The sequence below is a fragment of the Delphinapterus leucas genome, chromosome 13, assembly GCF_059928025.1.
Source record: "Delphinapterus leucas isolate spDelLeu-1000000601 "Yukka" chromosome 13, BTC_Dleu_Yukka2, whole genome shotgun sequence".
Classification (NCBI taxonomy): Eukaryota; Metazoa; Chordata; class Mammalia; order Artiodactyla; family Monodontidae; genus Delphinapterus; species Delphinapterus leucas.
The window spans coordinates 6,665,206-6,687,352 of NC_143141.1; the positions used below are offsets into that span (position 1 = coordinate 6,665,206).

Consider the following 22,147-nt stretch of genomic DNA (forward strand, 5'->3'; position numbering starts at 1 on the left):
AGTTTGATGAATCTTTAAACATGATTTAATTTTATATTTGTATGAGACTCTGCAATGTAAACACACTAACACGTCCAACAAACATAGCGATCAGTGTCTGATCTTTGCTCTAAAAACTCCAGACACCATAAAAATTACTTTAAAAAAAACGGACCTTTTTAGCACATAACCACATGAGGCATAAGAGCTGCTTCTAAATTTCTCACACTGTATATACATAGACTTTACCAACTTTGAGCATTATAAACTTTAGAAACTATGAAGATTCAACTATAAATCTGTCTGGGGCTTATTTTGATACTGAGGACCAGAGCCCTACTGAAAGCCCGGGAGGGAGGGCCTGTCAGGCCTGGGCTGGGGGCTCGGCCCTGTCTCCCCCGCCCAGGTGCAGCCCGGCCCCACCTGCAGGAAGCACGGAGGCTGCTGCTGGGTCTGCGCGGGCTTCAGGGGCGACGGCTGGGAGGTGGGGAAGTGGGGGTGGAGCCCCATCAACAGGACAGGGGTCGAGGCGCTGCTGGTGGTGGTGTGCACATCTGGGTTTGGACACGCGGCCTGGCTCTGTGGATACCTGTTTGGTGACACGTAAGAAAGACCTTTAAAAAAAAAAGCTATTGACATGACACCAAGAACACGGGCAACAAGAGGAAAAAGAGACAGACTGCACTTCTTCACAAAGACCTGTGTGCGTCACTCTATCCATGCAGGGAAAAGGCTGCTGGAAAATCCTTTGCAAATCATATATCTAATAAGAGATTGACATCCAAGCTATAAATACAATTCCTACAACTCAGCCATCACAACAAATGCAAACAACCTGATTAAAAAATGGGCAAAGGGCTTGAACAGACATCGCTGTAAAGAAAAGCTACAAATGGCCAATAAGCACGTGAAGAGATGTTCAATACCATTCGTCATTAGGGAAATGGAAATCAAAACCACAATGAGACACCACCTCACACCCATTAAAATGCTATTAGGAGAAAAACCAGAACATAACAGTGTTGGCAAGGATGTGGAGAAACTGGAACCCTTTTGCACTGTTGGTGGGAGTGTAAAATGGTACAGCTGCTGTGCAAAACAGTACGAAGTCTCCTCAAAAAGTTAAACTTAGCATTACCATCTGATCCAGCAATTCCACTTCTGGGTATATGCCCCCCAAAAGTGAAAGTAGGGACTAAAACAGGTATTTGTACATGCATGATCATAGCAGCATTTTTTACAATAACCAAAAAGTGGAAGCAACCCAAGTGTCTGTCGATGGATGACGGATAAACAAAACGTGGTCTATACAGACAGTGGGACTATTATTCAGCCTTAGAAAGGAAGGAAGTTCTGTCACATGCTACGACATGGGTGAGCCTCGAGGACATTATACTGAAATAAACCCATCACAAAATACAAATACTGTACGATTCCACTTAGATGAGGTACCTAGAGGAGACAAATTCATAGAGACAGAAGGCAGAAGGGCGGTTGCCAGGCGCTGGGGCAAGAGCAAGTAGGGAATTAGGGTTTAATGGGGACAGAGTTTCAGTCTGAGATGATGAAAACGTTCTGAGGACGCACAGCGGTTGTACAACAATGTGCGTGTACTTAATGCCACTGACCTGTACACTCGAAAACAGATAAAATGGTCAATTTCATGTTATGAAGAATATACATCTTTTTTTTTTTTTTTAAAGAAAGAGCAGTTAATGAAAACGGTCCAATGACAAGGGGAAGGCTGTTTGGGAATGCTCTGGAGGGGCCCAGACCAAGAACAGACATTTAAAGACACTTCAGAGAAGCCCATTTAGCATTATATTTTTAGAAATGTTCTATCTCTGTATGGGTCATTTAGTAACAGGCATTGGGGATTCCAAAATTCCCCTGAAGGGGCCTCTGTGTGTGGCAGGCAGACCCTGACACGCCCTAGAAGATGGAGTGTTAGGTCATGTCTGGAAGAGAAGGTGGGGAAGGTGGGGACAGTATAAATAATTGGGTTGACCGAAAATGGCAGCTTTCCTCTAGAGTTCCCAGAGGAAAGAATTTCCAGTTTTGCCTAGTTCACTGCATTTTAGGCATCTCTGGACAGCGACGTTTTTGTTTCCACTGACTTGGATCACTCGGAGAGACCAGAAACCAAACCCAACATTCCCCGCACCCCCTGCCTGATTGAGAGCATCGTCAGAGAATCTGAAGGTGGTTTCCCCGCAGTGCCCAGCCCCTGCCCGCCTCTACCATCATAGGGTTTTCTCGGATGTAGGTACAGGCCCCAACCCTCAGAAGACGCAGTAACCATCCGATGTTACTATTATTACTGGCTGAAGGAGGACACAGGAGGAAGGAAGCGGAGGGGATGGCTGCAAGGCCCCCGCACGGGCGTCATCAGCCAGCACTGTCCCCGTGAACTTCTGACACAAATTAAACCAGTGTTGTATAGGACAATGGTGTCTGCTTCATCTCCAAGGGCTAGAAACTATTTTCCAGTAGCTTTTCAAGTATTCCCTCTGTCTTCAGTAACCTCTGTCCCTAATAATTCAACGGCCAAGCAAAGCTGCTTCTTCGGGTCCCGAGGGTTGCAAGCAAAGAGCCCGGGGGAGAAGAGAGAGAGAGAAGCGTGCGTGTCTGGGAGGGCAGGAGAGTCCCACATCTGCAGGGGGTTCCAGTCCCCAGCATGGCACCAGAACCACAGAGCAGGCGAGCTGGGTGTGCCCGTGGAATTCGCCAGCACCTGCAGGTCAGCTGGGGCTGCGGGAGTGCCCTCGGGAAGGCGGGGAAGGCTCCATTTACCTGGGATGTTACCACTTAGACCTGCAAAGATCGGAAGGTGGTGACGAACTTGACGTATAACTAATAGTTTCCTTTGGGTCCTGTTCTCGGCATGGGATGCCGACACAGTTTTCTCTCCCGCCATGGGGAATGGAGAAAGAATAGCCGAGAAGAGTCCTTTCGAAGGGTGTTGGCACACCTGGACCCTGCCTGTAGTGCCAGACTCACAAGGGGTGCAGCTGGTCCAGGCAGGTGAAACCCTGGCAGCCTGAGACCGCTCGGGGCGGCTCTTCCTCCCTCCGCCCCCGGGCCACCTACCTGACTTGCCGTCCAGGCCTGCCGACCTCTGAGGGCCGCCTCGCGTCGCAGGGCCCGGGCATCATGGGCTGGATGGGCTGACTCAGCAACAGCCTTCGAGCAGAGGAGGAGAGAAACGGGCAGCTTCGATCAGCGCCCACGCTGCAGGCCCACCGGCTGACCCAGCGCCTGCCCAGCCTGCCTGCGCCCTTTCTGGCTGACCCGGATCCCCACTGGGCCTGCTCCGTCCTCAGAGGATCCTTGAGGCAGCAGGTCACCTCCTCTGGCCATCAAGACCCTCACCCTGTCCTGCCGCTCCCTGAGCTGAGACCAGAAACGAACGGTATAAAACTACGTCTCAGTTATCTTTCCAACAAGGACAGTGTCCGCACCTGAGCTGCCGATCGTGGCTGAAGTCCGGGCTGGGCTGGCCCTGGCTGGCCTCCTGGGAGGCGGAAGCAGGCGTGGTCAGGCTCAGAGCCGGCGGGAGCACAGCAGAGGTGCTGCTGAACTGGGGCGTCAGGCTGTTCCCCTGCATCACCTGCGGGCTTCTCAGTGGCTTTGGACCCTGGAGCAGCCATTGCCGTGAGAAAGGTAAACCTTCAAGTCAACTCAGGTATCACCTCCCCAGAACCTCTGTCTTTTACCCACTTTGGCCTTTGCACTCGCTTAGGACCCAATGAGTATTGACTGAGCTGTTGTGAACTTGTCTTTCCCGTTGGACTGTAAGCATCTCAAGGATTCTTTAAATCCTCTGGGGCAAGGACAGTGCCGGGCTTGCGGCAGACAAGCAACCAACGTGCATTGAACGGAACTAGGAACTACCTTCTGCTTCATAGATTCCACTCCCGACTCATGGATCTCCTTGCTGACTCTCTAAATCACCAGGCCCACCCCTGCCCCAGGGCCTTTGCACTTCCTCTACGTGGAATGCTCTTCTTCTTGGTACCAGTATGCCTCCTTCTCTCACAGGCTCAGTTCTTCGCTCGCATATTACCTTCTCAGTGAACCTCCAGCCCCTCGCCCACCTTCCCCAGCCGTCTCACATCACTAATTGTCACACTGTTAATTGTCACTTGTTTGTTTCTCTCTCCCCACTTGGATCAGAGATTTTTTTCCTTTTCTCTTTTGTTCACTGCCGCCCCTCAGTGCTCAGGACTTAGTGCCTGGCACGCATTTGTTGAGTGAAATTGTAAATGAATGAGGGAATGAGCTTGCATGTGCTTTTGCTTTTTGGGCTTTCCACTCTGTTTCACTGACACCATTAATATGATGGTACCGCCATATTCTCAGAGCCTTTACAAAATCTTGGAACGTGGTGTAAATCCTACCTCAGTTTTTTTCTTCTCCAGAATGTTCTTGGCTAGTCTCATCCATTAATTTTCCTGTTAACCTTTAGAACCAAAAGGCTGCATTTTAAAGTAAAACCCTTAAATCTGGGTGAAGATGGAGACACTCTCTTATACATAGACTTCTCCATATTTTATTGTACATCAATGTTTATGTCCCAGAACTCCTGCTAGACTAGAAACTCCTTGGGGTCAAGGACAGCTCTCATTTATCTTTGTTCCCCTGGGAGCCCAGCAGATGTCACTGAATCCATGTGAATATAAGAGGCTTCAGGAGAGGCTGTATCCCGCCTTCCAAGCTGTGATCATCTGGAAACGAGGGCTCAGAACTTCTCAATTCCATTGGATTCAGTGCCATTGACTGATGGGTGACCCTGTCAGACTGCAAGGTCACTGGGGGCTTGTAGTAAGTGGTAATGGCTGTGAGGATGGGGCTCAACAGGGAATCTGGGGGACCGGGAGAAGCTTGGTGGCCCTGGGGAAAGGGATGACGAACAGAAGTGGATAACTGTGCTCTCACACTGATAATGGCTAAAACCAGCAGTCGGTGATGGGCACCAAGGACATGCATGTGGGGACATGTTGCTTTCAGCGTGCATGTCTGGGATGGCTATAACCACCTCCAGCCCAGCTCAGGATCAGAGCTGAAAGTTTCAGCTGCATGATCCCTCTTTTCTTTTCTTTTCTTTTTTTCCCTAATAAAGTTGTTCCTTTTATTTATTTATTTATTCCCCCTGCACCGCACGGCTTGCGGGATCTTAGTTCCCCGACCAGGGATCGAACCTGCACCCTCGGCAGTGAAAGCGCGAAAGCGTGGAGTACTAACCACTGGACTGCCAGGGAATTCCCTGCGTGATACCTTTAAGGTATTTGAATATACTGATAAAACAGAGAAGGAAACCAATGGAACTTGGGGCTTCAAAGTGACAAAATAAAGAAAACAAATGGAACTTGGGGCTTCAAAGTGACAAAATAAAGAAAACAAACCCCCCCCCATCATCATCCAGCTCCGGTCACAGGGGAGGCAGGTTCCTGGCCTGCTGGTGGCAAGGACTGAGTCTGGAGACGAGCATGTTTACCTGGGTTGATATCACACTCGAGTCTCTGAGCAGGTGCTGGCTTGTGACCTGGGCAGAGGCCACCTGCCCCAGAAGCTGAGGGCTGGCCACGAGCTGGGGCTGGGGGCCTGGGCCCGATCTCTGCTGGAGCTGCTGCTGAGCCCCGGGCCGCTGGGCACTGCTGAAGCTCAGGGATACGTCTGGCTGCTGCAGAAACATCTGGAAGCAGAAGCAAAATGCTTTTTAGGCTGGGATCACAGTGCCTTCACAGGCCTGCACCTTCTTTGTATGGCCTGTCCCTGGCAAGATGGCAGCTTTCTCGCTTTCTCTGGCCTGCCTGGGGAGGTTCACCCACTGGACTGAGTGCCTGCGATGCCACCAGAAGAGTGCACGGCCCGGAGAGGGGAAGTGGGTCAGACGGATGCTGACCCTGCCCTCAAGAAGGTTCCAGTTGAGCGACTGGGGTTCTAACAGTGTGAAAGATGCTGAGACCCAGATATGTCATTTGATATGCTTGTTTAGTCTGGGCTGGCTTATCCATTTCTTATTAGAAGGAATAGCATCTTGTGAATGGAGGGAATGATGCAATCACAGTGGCAGAGGGTTGGCTGACCAGTGGTGTGGGGCGCATCGTCCTGGCAGTAGGACCTGTGCCTGGTCTTGAACCTCTGACCGTGACCATGGTCTGTACCCATCCTGCGATTAGCATCTTCCACCCCAGCTTCCAGCTGAGCGGGCAGATCTGCTCTGGTTAATTAGTTGCCTCTGCATTCCCAGGAAAGCAAATAAATCCAAAGGGTGACATAACATCAAGTCCATGTACTTTAAAATGATGTTTAAGAATACGTTTTGGGGCTTCCCTGGTGGCGCAGTGGTTGAGAGCCCGCCTGCCGATGCAGGGGACACGGCTTCGTGCCCCGGTCCGGGAAGATCCCACATGCCGCGGAGCGGCTGGGCCCGTGAGCCATGGCCGCTGAGCCTGTGCGTCCGGAGCCTGTGCTCCGCAACGGGAGAGGCCACAGCAGTGAGAGGCCCGCGTACCGCAAAAAAAAAAAAAAAAAAAGAACACGTTTTACAATCACCATGCTAATCTCTATACGTTACCTAAGATGTCTCAGACATTCAATAGGCTCCAGTATAGCAGCCTGGTTGTTTTAATGGGAAAGTTTTAAGAGAATTTGATGAAGTTTATAAAGAGTGTTTAAGTGGTTCTGAGAACCTCGATCCACCTCGTTTATAAGTTTGGTGTATTCAATTTAAAAGAATTCCTTAAGTGCCCAGAAAGATTTTACTTCTTAGGTTTATAAGTCTGCCTTGTTAGGTACACGAAATGTTTGAAAGGTTCAGATATATTAAATTTGGAAGTTAATGGCTTTGGTAGAGAATGTTGACTATTTACCATTTGTTAAATTTATAAACTGATTGAACGTGAACAAACACAAGTAAAAGCATTGCTATTTTCAGCCAAATCAGTAGATTTGGAAATAAAATATAATCTGTGAATTGACGCTAAAGGCTTAAGAAAAACAACTTCAGTAATTTCAGTAATAATTTAAACCTAAGACCTGTAGCTAGCTCTTTTAACAAAAGCTCCTCTTGGGCATTAAAAACTGGTATTATCTGTATCAGATCTTTTTTTTTTTTTTTACATCTTTATTGGAGTGTAATTGCTTTACAATGGTGTGCTAGTTTCTGCTTCATTACAAAGTGAATCAGCTGTACATATACATATATCTCCATATCTCTTCCCTCTTGCATCTCCCTCCCACTCTCCCTATCCCACCCCTCTAGGTGGTCACAAAGCACCCAGCTGATCTACCTGTGCTATGCGGCTGCTTCCCACGAGCTATCTACCTTACGTTTGGTAGTGTATATATGTCCATGCCACTCTCTCGCTTTGTCTGTATCAGATTCTTGACAAGCAGTGTTGCACTCCATTTTAGGCCCTTAGCTTTGACGGCTAAGGCTCTCTCCTTCAACCCCGATTCCTGTACTCAGTGTAGCATAACCTCATACCCAGTATGGAACTGACATGCCGACATTTCCTGAGTGACAGAGGGGTTTTGGAACAACAGATGTGAAATCACGCCAGGCAGACACTTAGTTCAAGCACCCGCTCCGTAGGGGGTGTCAAGTCATCTCCCAGAGACCCGAGCGAGGTTCCCATCTAGTGCCCTTCCTGCCACACCACCAGGTCTCCCTACTTTCCTTCATACCCCACCCCCACCAGAAAAGCCTGCAGTTTTGAATGAGGGCTCTTTGTCACTTTAGAAGTGAAGAAGAATGTTCTGGGTCTTCATCCTCTCAGATTCAACACCCAAACCTTTAGGATTAGTGCTTTACGCAATCTCAGCGACCTGGCTTGTTTAGAGCACACAGGGTAATTTACACTTCAGCAAAAACCCAATATTCAAACTAAATAACATGCATTTTTCTGGTGGGATACAATTTACCGTCTAATTAGAGTTCAAATAAATGCAACCTTTATGCATGACAGGCAGTATAATCTAGCTTAAATCGGACAGACTTTAGTTCAAATTCCAACCCCACTATGTACTAGTGGTATGACCTTGGGCCCTCTTCAAAACTTTTCAAAGTCACTGTTAGTTTCCTCACTAATACAACAGTGACATTAACAGCACATACCTCATAAAGATTAAATGGGATTTATGCTGAGGCATAGTACTAAGTGCTCAATAAACGTTAGCTAATAACAATAACACTAAAATAGAAAAGGAGCTCCTTTGCCTCTCTGGGCATATAAAAACTATCTGAGGAATGAACAGAGCAAATAAATGAATCAACAAATAGATTAAGCTTTTGCTCAAAGAAGGGAAACTGTTTATGCTTGCGTTATGGCAGAGATCGCTTGGTCTGCTACTCTGTCCCACTGATGTATGCTCTCTGAGGGCAGAAACCCTGTCCTGTGTGTCTCTGTATCCCCCCAGTACCTAATCAAGGGCCTGGTACATACTGGGTGTCTGCCAGATGGGTGGATGGATGGAAGGATGGAGGCGTGGGGGTGTGTGTGGGTGTATGGGTGTGTGGATGGATGGATGGATGGATGGATGGTGAATGAATAGAGGGATGGAAGGAAAGGTGGAAGGATGGACTAAAGAACCAAAGACCATTGTCACAGGTTGTCTTTCTCGGTATTTCTTTCAACCGCCAGTAGAGGGCGCGAATGCTCTCTCAAAAATAAATTAAGAAGCGGCCTCCCACGGACGCAAGGGGTGACAACTTTTCAACAGAACAGCAATCTATGTAGCGCCCTTCATGACGCCATCTAGGTGCAAACACAACACCCTGAGAACCTCTCCCTCATAACCCAATCTTTTCTGGAAAAAAAATCATACTTAGCAAGCATCTCAGGCACACATAGTATAGTCTCAATGAAAGCTCCGAGCCAATGGACTAGGTACGAAAGTCCGCTGAACTTGGGATAAAGGACTTGGGGGATGGGGAGGCGCAAGGGGGATTGCTACTGGGTACACATTCCTGCCTCTGCTTTAGCGACAATAAAGGAGAATTTATAGCTTAAGAAGATGGCTTCTTAACTAGGCTCTGGGGTCAGTTTTATAGAAAGCACGAGAAAAACTGTTCCCTAATTCAAGTGGAAAAAGTCATTTGAGGAAAAAAATACTTCTCATTTTCCAGAACAAACCAATCCTACACTCACATATGGTTTGTCATTGTTCTTATATGCTTAGCTTTACAAATACTTATTATTACGAAACATTTCAGAAGTACAGAAAATAGATATTGTATAATGAAGTCCCATGTAGCATCACTAGGCTTCAGCAATTATCAACGTTTTGCTCTTATTTAATCTATCCCCCCACTTTTCTCGGGGGGAGGAGTGGAGTAACTTTTACTTGCTTATCCTTTATGCTTGACTCACGTATTTTTTTTTTAAACGTTACATTTTGGCTAAACATTTCAGAACGTATTTCTTTAAATCCTTAGACTTGCAAAAATACATGAAGAAAGAGTCCTTGAGGAGTCGTTCTCTGGTTTGACTATCTGTGGATTTCCAAGTTCATTGGAAAATTCCACTGCAAAGATAAGGTCACAGGGAAGAAACCAGGAGAGGTACACGCAGGAGGCTTGGTTTCCACGTCATCCCTTACAAAGCTCAGGTGCTAGACGTTGGGGGTCAACAAAATGCACCATCAGGACAAAGAAAAGCAATAACCCTTCATGTCAAAGAGTGAAAGAGATAGCCTTGTGTCCCGGTTATTTAAGAGTTCAGCTTTAAAGTTGAAAACAGAAAAGTCCGGGCTGTGAGGCGGCTGTTTATCCGCCTACTTTGCTTTTAGCAGCTTCTAGCTCAAGGCCCCCTCCCTGTTAGTGTAAAAATTCCATTCAAGTAACTGGAGTCAGGAGTTCTAGCCATCGGATCCTGGATCAGTGAGAAAATAAGACTGCTGGGAACGAATAAGTAAAAAGGGACTGACACCTTGATGACTCCATGCGTTTTCACCTAAGTGCTGCAGTCTTGTCCCTAGGCAGTTTGGGGGAGTCGCTGAGGAGGTGGGTGGAGTGAAGTGCTGTGGGCCGGGAGCAGGGCTGTGGGCGGGGCTTGGTGCCCAGGGCTCTGCGCAAGCGCACCTGACTGGGCTCCCCTGCCTTGGGGAGGGGAGGGGCCCTGCTGGACAGAGAAGGCTGCTTGGGGACCCTGAGCTTCTGGAGAGCCCGCCGGGAGCACCTGTGGGGGCCCAGGGAGGCAGGATGGCCGGCTGTAGGCGTCTCCAGGCCGCCTAACACCTCTGCACTATACTGCGTTCACCTCCGTTCAGGGCTGCGCCCGTTGGGGTGTTATTGTGTCCACACGCAGGGCCGTGTGGATGCTGGGGCAGGGGGCAGCAGGGCCAGTGCTCCAGCCGTTTCCCCCAGGGGTGTCTTCTTCTTCCTTCTGTCTCTCCAAGTGGCTGCCAATGCTTACCTCTCTCAGGGCAGACTCCAAGGTTGGCTACATTTACAACCAAGGGCATGCACTTGGGAAGAAAAATAGTCCTGGACTAATTTAAGTGAAAATAATTAATCCTTGAAAGAGATCCAATATATAAAGTTTTTCCTCCAGAAAGAATCTCTCGAAAGGCTTCAAAGATGTGACACCTGGGGGTGGGGGTGGGGTCACAGTTAAAAGCAGCTGTTGTCAGAGCATGCAGAATGATGCCCCAATCGCTATGCTGCCGTGGGGTGGCCCGGGGGTGCCAGGGTGCTGGCCTCCAGCTCCCAGCTCCTTTGCCGCTCCCCGCAGGGTGCAGGGTGCACAGCACAGATCATTTCCCATATCTCCCTGCATTCATGCTTTGGATGAGAGGGAAGAGCAGACCTGCTTCCATCTCTCTGTCGGCAGCCTGTGCTGGGTGTTCAGAAAGTAGTTAACCATGTGCTGGGAGTTTAAAACCCCATAGGAGGGAGGCCAGAGTCAGGGCAGGGCGAGCAACCACCAAACACGTGAAAGAAAGTGCATGTGATGCACTTTCAGAGTGAGGAGTGAGTGAAGAGGATGTCATGTGAATTTCAGGTTTGGCCTGGAGCTGGGGATGGAGGAGGTGGGGTTCATTCCTCGCACTTCATTGGTGGAGGTTTCAATTTGTTTAGGAGGCAGAGCTCAGTAAGGCAGCACAGAGGACTTTGGAGGAAGTCCTGCCTGCCCCTGCCAAGGGTGGATGAGGACACATCACAGAGCGGGGGGGGAGGACAGAGCTCAGCGCACCACCGGCCCAGGAAGGGGCATCACCTGGACGCTGGAGTCCTGGACCAGGCAGAGCTGCTCCTGGATCTTGTGGAGCTCTTCCTGCTGCCACCGGATGTTGGCTTGCAGGATCCTCGTCCTCTGCTCCAGCTGGTCTTTGATGGTCTGGAACATGCTGAGCTGTGCTGAAAACTTGAAGGCGGGGTCAAAACACAGAACCCGATGAAAGAGTTATTTCAGCCTTGCAGACAGATGTTGCTGCTGATCTGAGCGGCCCTGCACACTTTCACTTCTGGTCCTTTACCCACCCTTTGCAGCATCCCTGACCCACTGCTGCAATGAGTGACCCACCTGAGGAGCTCACCAGGGAGCAGGGGTTCTGGCTGAGGGCTGGGTGGCCCAGGGCCCCCTGCCCACCCCACCCCCAACCCCCCGTGAGCTTTTCTTAGGCCCATGGGAACCTGCAGGTCTCATTTATTGCACTGGAGTCTGGGAGGGCCACAGAATCGGGACATGATTTTGTAAGCAGTGCAGTGCTTACAAACTCATATTCTAAATTCGGTTAGACGGACACATGGTTTTGGAGAGGAATGTCGAAAGCAGGGCATGAGAATGTGCAACATCATGGATGGACTTGGAGGGCATTATGCTAAGTGAAGTAAGTCAGTATTAGAGTCAGAGAAAGACAAATACTGTATGAGATCATTTATATGTGCAACCTAAAAAATGAAACAAACTAGTGATTACAGCAAAAAGGCAACAGACTCAGATACAGGGAACAAACTAGTGGTTACCAGTGGGGAGAGGGAGGAGGGGAGGGGCAAGACAGGAGTAGAGGATTAAGTGGTATAAGCTATCATAGTATAAAATAAAATAAGCTACAACGATATATTGTACAGCAAAGGCAATATAGCCAATATTTTATAATAACTATAAATAGAGTGTAACCTTTAAAAATTGTGAATCACTGTGTTGTACACCTGTAACTTATACAATATTGTTCAGCAACTATATCTCAAAAAAAAGAAAAGCAAGGCATCAGAGAGCCCCCTTCCCTTTTATCTCTCGTCTAGGGCATGACGATTTGCATGTGACAGCTTCACGTGCAATTTTGGATCCTATCATTATCCTACAACTGATGCTGGAGAGCAGGGCTCTTCTGGAACAATTCACAAACAAGCTTGGAGTTTGCGGGATCCTAGTTCCCTGACCAGGGCTTGAACCTGTGCCCCACTGCAGTGGAAGCATAGAGCCCCAACCACTGGACGGCCAGGGAATTCCCAAGCTTGGATTTGATGGTACTCTAAACTCTCCTGGGGCCATGGAAGCCTCATCGCCCTCCCTCACTTCCCCAGGCTCACTTGCAGGCTGCCCCTGCACTTCTTGGAAATCTGTGTGAAAAAGAGCTAAGGAGACAAACAGTACAATCGCCTTCTGCGCACCCCGGGGGTACCGCTGGTGGAGGTGACTGTGCACGAGCACTGACGTCTGCTGTGTGCAAGAGCCCAAGAGTCCCCTTCCTCCTGCCTCGTGACTCCTTCCTGGGATGGAGGCTGGCTTTAGGAAGATTTCCCAGGTGATCTCTGCCCTGTGTCACCTGTCTGCCTTGACACAAGGTTCTTTCCTTGCAGGAAATGTGGAGGGGGGAGGTCATGAGATGGGAGGTGAAGCTGAGGCTCCCTGGGCTGCCCGCCCTGCTCTGGGCAATCTGGGGCTGTCGGTGACTCCTGCTTATTGAGGAGAGTGAGTTTGTTGCGCTGGGGCTTCTGTTCTTTATTTTGTCCCCCGCCACCACCCCCCCCCTTTTTTTTTTTTTTTTTTTTTTTACAGTGACTTAATCTGCATTCCCTCAATCTCTATCTCCAACAACCTCCTGAGTCTGTTTCTTGCCCGTTGTCTTTTGCAAACACCTCCAGAGATTGTCTCTTTTCTTTTGCCCTTTGCCCTCCCATCCATGGAAACGCAGGGAGCCTGGGAGAGGTTAGAATACAGGCAGGATAAACCGGAGGACGGAATCACACTGACAGCAGTTTTGGAGCAGCAGAATAAGAAGAAAAAGAACCAGGAAGAATAATAGTGGCAGGTGCCACGACTTGTGGAGACCTACCCTTGCCAGGCCAGCAAAGCAGGACCCTGTACCTCCTTGCAACACGCCCACGCCACGCAGAGAGGTTGTGAGTAGCTCCAGGTCCACAGCAAGGTGGGGGGTGGCCGCAGTGTGAACCCAGAGTCTCAGGAGGTGGGAGAGGCCAAGAGACTTTGCCAATGACAGCTCCCCACGCCCCAATTCCACCCCAATCAGAGCGGCTTTGACCTCAGACTTCACTGAAAAATCCTGCTGCTGAACATGGGCTTAAAAATACCTACACCAGAGACTGTATCACAGAAGTCTCAGTCAGAATCTCACTCATCAAAGCACCAGCTGGGGGGCTTCCCTGGTGGCGCAGTGGTTGAGAGTCCGCCTGCCGATGCAGGGGACACGGGTTCGTGCCCCGGTCTGGGAAGATCCCACGTGCCGCGGAGCGGCTGGGCCCGTGAGCCATGGCCGCTGAGCCTGCGTGTCCGGAGCCTGTGCTCCGCAATGGGAGAGGCCGCAACAGTGAGAGGCCCGCGTACCGCAAAAAAAAAAAAAAAGCACCAGCTGGGATTTTGAAAGAGAATTTGACTGAGAAAGAAAAGCTGTATCAGGTATTCAATTAAAAAAACAAAAGACAAAAGCATCTGTGCTGGGTTCTACAAAGTCTGGAGACAGTTCAGGCTACGACGTCCACACCCAGGGGTAGATGGCTCCCAAGGGAAACAGTGAGGGGGCCGGTGGTCGGCAAGGTGGCAGCACCGAGCTTGAGTGTTAGTTACTCTATTTATTTATTCTTATTTTCCCAAGGCGTTCCAGGACACCCAAGCATGAGTCTCTTGTTATATTCTGGATTGTGGCCTTTTTGATAAAGAGATCTCCCCTAACTTAGAGACACATTAGCAACTCACTATGAAGCAAAACCATCGCTTAGCCAGATAACCGTTTCCCAGATTGCGGATTTTTCTTTTTCCCCTTTCCCTCGATAGGGTACCACAGTGATAACATCAGTGAGGGGAAAGAGAGAAAATTGTAGAATCTCGTTATTTCACGTGAGTAGGTATGAGAACTATCTGATTTGAAAGGCCAGCATCACACAAGAACGTCTTAAAGAATACGGTTACTGGTCATTGCAGCACTATATACAATAGCCAGGACGTGGAAGCAACCTTAATGTCCATCAACAGAGGAATGGATAAAGAAGGTGTGCTACGTATATACAATGGAATATTAGCCATAAAAAGAAACGAAATTGAGTTATTTGTAGTGAGGTGGATGGACCTAGAGTCTGTCATACAGAGTGAAGTAAGTCAGAAAGACAAATATCATATACTAATGCATATATGTGAATCTAAAAATTGGTATAGATGATCTTACTTGCAAAGCAGTAATACACACAGACATAGAGCACAAACGAATGGAAACCAAGGGGGAAGGGGGGTGTGGGATGAATTGGGAGATGGGGATTGACATATATACACATATATATGTGTGTGTGTGTATATATATATACACATATATATTGACAAATATACACATATATTGGTACTATGTATAGAGTACTAATGAGAACCTACTGTATGGCACGGGGAACTCTACTCAATGCTCTGCGGTGACTTAAATGGGAAGGAAATCCACAAAAAGAGGGGATATATGGATACATATAGCTGATTCGCTTTGCTGTACAGCAGAAACTAACGCAACATTGTAAAGCAATTATACTCCAATAAAAAAACATGGTTATTATTAAGTATAACCTGCCTAAGAGACTAAGAACTGTTACTGTTAATTAAAATGAAGATCAATATATGAAAAACTAGAATTCCAAAGGGGCCTTTATCACACCATGACTTATTACAATGCAAGACCCACAAGATGAAGGAATTCTCATTTCATGGGCCTTTGGACTGAAGAAGTTACTCATTTCATACCAAATGTGCCTTGGAAATTTGAAGAGAAAAAAAATTCTTCTTTTTCTTTTTTTTCCTAATGAGGATGAATATAGATCATTTGCATTAGTCGACTCTGGCTGGGTAGGTTTTATATCCTTACTTAAGCCTAACTCTGGCAAGGAGCACGTGCTAGCAGCATGTGTCTTTCTTATTCCAGGAAAACATGTGAGGCCCCTGTTCGTGGGAAGGATGTATGTTCTGAAAGAGTTTTCACCAGTGGTGAAGGATTTGCACCAAGACAGACGTCCACACTTTGGCAAGTGTGTGGCCAGGGACACATCTTGGTGAACTGCCCCCCTGGGACCCCCTTGTGGCCAGAAAGGGGGCAGAGCTCAATATCTCATAAAGGAATGGAAATCAGAGGTCTGACCGGTCAGCTCAACTGCCCTTGGACTTCCGTAGACAGAATATTTTCTTACTGGTTCTATAAAAACACATGCCCTGCCGTGGCTGTTTCTCTGGTTTTTTTTTTTTTTTGCAGTACGCGGGCCTCTCACTGTTGTGGCCTCTCCCGTTGCGGAGCACAGGCTCCGGACGCGCAGGCTCAGCGGCCATGGCTCACGGGCCCAGCTGCTCCGCGGCAGGTGGGATCTTCCCGGACCAGGGCACAAACCCGTGTCCCCTGCATCGGCAGGCGGACTCTCAACCACTGCGCCACCAGGGAAGCCCGGTTTCTCTGTTTATATGCCCATCTTGCCCTTGAACTCCAAGTCCAAAAGCGAGGGCTGCGCCACAAGCATCTTTGCGTCCTTCATACTCACTTCCTGACTCACCCAAACAGTAACTCGCTGAATGTTGTCGCAACATAGAAGGAATTACTCAGCCAAGCCCTGATCCTTATTTTAAAAATGTGGTATTTATAATACTGGACTCAGAGCTTTTAAACCCTTGCAAAGTCTTCCTGTAACATTTGGCTTCCTTCAGACCTTTTCTAAAATATCGTGACCAATTAGGAGTCGTGAAAAATGAGAGGAACACGGAAAAATGGCGGAGAGATGAAGAAAGATCGCTAAAAGGATTGAGAAACAGACGCCAGAGAAGATCAGTGGGAGGACGGATGGAGATGAGGCCGGGGGAGGGGCAGCGTCCACAGCTCCACACGCCCCACCTGCACGTGGGGAGAAACAGTCCCATCTGGGGGGCCTTGGTGTGGTGCCTGTAGGTCAGCACCAGTGCACCCACACCCTCCAGAGGACCCCAGCATCCTGTCTCGGGGAAGTGCCACCCCGGGTTTCCCCTGCCCTGAGTCCCAGACTCACCTGTGTCACGGGGGCAGGTGGGCTTTGCAAGATGGTCTGAGGCAGGAGCTGCTGTGTGATGTCACAGGACGCCGGGGCGGGCAGGGGAGCCTGGGGAAAGGAGAGGGGCCTTGCTGTCAAATGCAGCTTCTGGGCCGCTACAGAAAGGGCCGGGTGCTGTCCCTCAGCCAGCTGGGTTCTCTGGCCTCAAGGAGGCCCTTCTGCCCTAGAGTGGACGGCTTACTTCTGGAAGGCATATGTTCCCCGGGAAAGGGGGGGTCGCAGGTTGCTGCCCTTGCAGGGCACGGAGTCAGCGGTGACACGCGGTTGGTGAAGGGTGGGGGGCACTGGGGGCACTCGGGCCCGATGCCTTCCATCACGGTGTGCTCTGCAGAGCTGCTGCCACCGGCCGGAGCTGGGCATCTCCACCCCACCCTGCCTCGCCTCCTTTTCTAGGCTCCGTTCTTGGCAGATTTGGTCGCTCTTTTCCCAGATCAATACTTTCTTAGCGGTGTTGTCCAGCAGAAAGACAACACCTTGGCCTTCCTGCTCAACACTAATGCAGATGGACAGGGCCCTGCACGGCTCTACCCACTGACCCACCCGGGCAGTGAATGTGGCTGCAGTTTCGCCAGACTCTGCCTGCAATCTGGTGGAGAGAGTCCTGCAAGGTCAGCGGAGTCCCAGCCTCTGTGCCCTGATCGCTCAGGTGGGCAGAGGAGCAGGGGTGGGGTGGGACAACGTGTAGAAACAAGAAATGCAACCGTCAGCTTCACGAGGCTCTTGAGAGCTTTAAAAAGAAAAGTAAAAAGCTTCTTCTGAGGTTATCCCAAAGCTGCCCCAGGCCCTGGGGACTACAAAAAGCAGGAAAGCTGTCCCCAGAACAAGATCAGAAGCAGAGGCAGCAGGAGACCTGTTTTGAGTGAGAATCCCAGGGACTGGCTCTGGTTCCCCCAGCTTTGTTCCCTTGCACAGCTGGGACAGAACTGTCACCAACAGTGGCAGAGAGGGTTGCATGGACAGCCAACATCAGAAGAGCGGCCATCATAGCTCACAAGCTCATCAAAAGGTGGCTGGGGACAAAGAAAGAGGCCTTTGTCATGTTCTGCTTGAAAATGAAACATGTTGCCCAAGCTTTTCAGCAGGGTGGACAGCAAGAAGGAAGGGGACACTTCACTCCCATCTTGAAAGAGGTCAGCGAGGGATGAGTGGGAAGTACTTGGCCACTATGTGGATGTGGCCCCTAAAATCTGGGGACACCCTTCCCATTAAGAGCGAGGTCTGTGTCCCTCTCTGTGGGTGAGCTTGGGACTGCTTTGCCCGAGAGGGATGGCAGAGGTGACATTGTGGGACTTTTGCAGTACGCGGGCCTCTCACTGTTGTGGCCTCTCCCGCTGCGGAGCACAGGCTCCAGACGTGCAGGCTCAGCGGCCATGGCTCATGGGCCCAGCTGCTCCGCGGCATGTGGGATCCTCCCGGACCGGGGCACCAACCCGTGTCTCCTGCATCGGCAGGCGGACTCTCAACCACTGTGCCACCAGGGAAGCCCTTGTGGGACTTTTAAGGCAAGGTCACAGAAAGCCACGCACTTCCGCCTGGCTCTCGTGGAAGTCCCTCTCCAGATATTTCCTCTTGGAACCCAGGAGCATGCCGGGAGGATGGCATGGAGAGGTCCAGCAAGTCAATAGAGCATGCTCTGAGCTGGGCCCAGCCATCAGCCGGGGATGCAGACACACCGGGGGTGTGGACCTCCCAGCCCTGATCGGGGAGGCTTCCGACACCAGGTGGCAAAGAGGAGTCACTCCCACTGTGCCTTTTCTGAATTCCTGACCCAGAATCCATGAACATGGAAAATGACTGTTGCTTTCTTTCTTTTTTTTCGTGTTTTTTAAACTTATTTATTTTTGGCTGCGTTGGGTCTTTGTTGCTGCGCGCGGGCTTTCTCTAGTTGCAGTGAGCGGGGGCTAGTCTTCTTTGCGGTGCGCGGGCTTCTCATTGCGGTGGCTTCTCTTGTTGTGGAGCACGGGCTCTAGGCACACAGGCTTCAGTAGTTGCGGCACGCGGGCTCGGTAGTTGTGGCTCATGGGCTCTAGAACGCACGCTCAGTAGTTGTGGCGCACGGGCTTAGTTGCTCCGCGGCACGTGGGATCTTCCCAGACCAGGGCTCGAACCCGTGTCCCCTACACTGGCAGGCGGATTCTTAACCACTGTGCCACCAAGGAAGCCCCATGACTGTTGCTTTATGCCACTGAGTTTGATGTGGTTTGTTCCATGGTGATGGAAATGGGAGTGTGGTAGGTACATCAGTGACTTTGCATCCAGCCAGCGTGCTTTCTAGGAGGCCACACGTTCCCTGATGTTCTGGAGAAGCCTCGCATATATGAGGGACACTGCCTGATATATGCAGGGGAACCTTCTTGTTGACATCAAGCTTCTCAGACATTTGCACTGGAGTGAAATGGGATCTAAAATAGGAGGGTCCTAATCACGTACCCCCAGAGGCTCTGGGGGTGTAACCCCAAATTTGAAGTTTTGAACTTTATCTTTAAAACTCTTTTGGATTTTGAATTCTATGGATATATATCCATGTTAATTTTGGAATAAAAATGTTTCAAATTTGCTGCCAATTAAACATCTTAACTTCCCACCCCCACTTGCCACCAGCAATCTCTAAGTACAGCTGGTTCTCTGCGAAGATGCAGCACACGGTCCTGTGGCCCTGCAGGCCCCTGCGATGCCGTAGCACAGGCTGGGTGAAAAGCTTGGGGTCACTCACGTACCGGCATCGTGGCTGCCTGGCTGAGCCCTAGCACGGGGAGCTCTTGAGCCGATCTTGGCAAAGCCGTGGTGCCGGCCTCTGCCCTCAGCTTGCCTGGAGTAGCTGCAAGAAACACATCACCTTTCAGACTTGCACACACTTAACAGCTTTCTTACCAAAAGAGGGGAACAGTGACCACGGTGTGCATGCAACACGGGCCTGGTTGGAATCTGATAAAGGAAGCCCAGCGGAAGTGAGGTGGTTTTGAGAACCACGGAGGCTCTGCCCGCCTCCAGCATCACCTGGGAGCAGGTGGATGACAGCAGAGCATCCACGAGCTTTATGTCCACCACATGGTTCAGCCAGCTGCCTGATCACACACCTCACCGGGTCTTCACGTCGCCTGCTTTATGTCGGCTGTGTGTGCCAGTGGAGGAACCAGAGTGTGGAGCCGGGGTGGGGGTCGGGGGGAAGAGACCCGCGGGATAGAAGGGAAGGCACGGCAACCGAATGGCAACTTCTGCTTCAGACCACGGACTGCCCTGCTTCTCAAGTTCGGGGGTCCCTCATGGGACTCTCTGTATACCCCCCACCACCCCAGCCGAACAGGCGCCCACCCCTTCCCTCCGCGGTGTCACACTCACAGGTGGGTTCGGACACAGCCGTGCGCGAGGATTTGTGGGAACTTCTTGAGGACGCCGATGGTGAGTGGCTGGTGTTAAGGCCCGAGGTGCCCACGTCGAGTGCATTAAAGTGCTGCTGAGCTTCCAGGCTGGAGCCCTTGTGCTGAAACACACACACACAAACACACACACACACACACACGCACACACGCACGCACGCACACAGAGTTCCACATTTCAGCATCGAGATCACGGCAATGAATTAGGTGACTTCAGTTGTTCTCTAAATATTTAGGAGCCTTTGAAGGGTATGGAGAGAAATACTGTAGCGGTTTGGAGATAATTCCAAACACATTCGGGTGGACTATTTATACGAAGATGTAATCTCGCATCTTCGAGAGGCTGGTAGCCTGTAAGCAGTGTTTATTATACTTTCTCGCCTTGTAGCTTGATAGTTTAGATTTTCGTAAGGGATTTGGCATTTTGTTTTTTCCTTAAAATTGCTACCTCACGCCCAGAATCATGGCTTCCCCAGAAGCAGGTGGAAAGGCCGGGTCTAGAAATAAGGTTGTTGGTGGTACTGGATTATTAATACTCCCATGAAACGAACGCCTTTGGACGCTTCTGGACACTATCTCCCCACTGCTCTTCCTCTGCAACCTCAGGGCCCCCGAGTGGAGAAAAGGCAAAGGGCCAGTTGTCTCCAATTCTTGACCCCTGGATCCCAACTGATGCTGGGCCCCCTGGATGCCTCTGCCTTGAGCACAGAATGGTGAGAAAGCAGCTGTGACTTTGCAACCCTGAGGAACCATCTTTCCATCCTGCATTGGTGTAGGTGTCATAAGCCTAAGAAAACAGGGATTATAATGATTTTTAAGCTAAAGAAGAAACATAATGCTTACTCTCCTGGGCTAGGCTTCTACCTGGTCTCAGAAGGATGATGAGATTCCTGGGCTGCTTGATGTCTCCTGGTCTCAGTTCTTAAATCTCTGTGACTCTACATGGCTGCTCTGTACTTTGAGTCGTGGCTCCAGTGAGGGTGGACACTGCGTGTGCCCGAGTACGGCTGAAATGGTTGCTACGAGACCTACGGGCCTTTGTGCAAAACAGAAGCACAGGATGTGCTCATTTTGAGGTCCTGTTGCTTGGTCAGTGTCTCCCCCAGATCACACCCCTCAGAGTGGGGTCCCTGGCCCATGGCCGTTGGCGAATTGCATGCTCCTGGTCAGCAGAGAAGTAAGTACAGGAAGTAAGAGTTGGAGCTGAGAAGCTTTAATAGCCGTTTGACATAGCCACACATCCCATCCAAGCAGGGGAATTTGCGTTTTTAAAAAGCGTCCATCAGTGACAGGTTTGAAATTAAAAAACCAAATGGTCCATTACCGCTGAGAGTTTGAAAAGCATGGTCCTGGAGCTTTTCCTTTAAAAGGGGCTTCTTTAATCTGGCAGCCTGAGATTGTATGTGTGTGCTTGTACATAAGTGCAGGTTGATGAGAAGTTCCGTTGGGCTCTAATATGCCCAAAGGATCGGAAACCTCAATAATCAACTTCGACTGGACGATATACACTCGGCCCGATCTTCAGCTGTGGTGTATGGTGTGCCTAACACCTGCCTATTAACAGCTTAATTCCACCCTTGGACGTGATACACGATGCATTAATGGACAGAGCTGGGTAACACATCCATAAGCGATGACAGAGGTGTCTCATCCGTGTGCTGGTGATGAATCACCGTACAACACGTCACCACGTAGCCTGCCAGCAGGGGAGGCTCAGCAAAGATGCGACTGCTGTCTGGTCTTTAAAGGGGATTTCTCCCTCTTCCCAACTGAGTTCTCAATGGATCAGAGATGCTTTTGTTGGACCACTGCTGCTGCGTCAGTTTCCGGCCAGAGACTGGATTCTAGGTCACGGGCAGGCTGGAACATGAACCCTGTCTCATCAGATCTACGAGGCCCTTTCCCTCTCACGTTTTGACATATCTGAAATTGGGATGTGTCCTTCAACTAATGATAAGAAATCCTGACTGCAGAGATGGGCAGCATCTTCTCTTTCTCAGTCGAGATAAAATAATGGTAGACCTTACAACTGATGGCTTCTTAGCTTTGATGAAATACAACACTCTCTTTCTTGCTTTCTCTCTTTTTCTCCCAACATTTGTGTTTGCTTGAAGAATGACCTTTGAGAAACAGAGCTCTCGTCTACTTCCAAGTTCCCTTCCAGGTGTCTGACACGCCAGGAGCAGAGACGGGGGCAGCCTGGCCAGAGGGATCCAGAGGGTTCAGGCTGGGTGAGGAAGGAGGTCTGGGCTTTGGGAAGAGAAATGCCTCCCCAACACCTCTC

General features: G+C 49.8%; 1 protein-coding gene across 7 annotated transcripts in view; it reads right to left on the reverse strand.

Annotated features, from left to right (window-relative positions):
• The window catches only part of NPAS2 (neuronal PAS domain protein 2), a 180,721-nt gene that overhangs the window by 1,726 nt on the left and 156,848 nt on the right, over nucleotides 1-22,147 (reverse strand). For 4 of the 7 annotated variants that reach the window (XM_022599109.3, XM_089922634.1, XM_089922635.1 and 1 more), the window contains 8 exons: nucleotides 19,826-19,967; nucleotides 19,204-19,304; nucleotides 16,445-16,534; nucleotides 11,205-11,351; nucleotides 5,477-5,674; nucleotides 3,441-3,616; nucleotides 3,070-3,162; nucleotides 403-568 (listed from right to left, as the gene is read on the reverse strand). In XM_022599109.3, the coding sequence (XP_022454817.1) occupies nucleotides 403-568; nucleotides 3,070-3,162; nucleotides 3,441-3,616; nucleotides 5,477-5,674; nucleotides 11,205-11,351; nucleotides 16,445-16,534; nucleotides 19,204-19,304; nucleotides 19,826-19,967 (1,113 nt within the window). The remainder of the gene's footprint in view (nucleotides 1-402; nucleotides 569-3,069; nucleotides 3,163-3,440; nucleotides 3,617-5,476; nucleotides 5,675-11,204; nucleotides 11,352-16,444; nucleotides 16,535-19,203; nucleotides 19,305-19,825; nucleotides 19,968-22,147) is intronic. The other 3 variants (XM_089922633.1, XM_089922637.1, XM_089922636.1) reach the window with 3 other exon arrangements.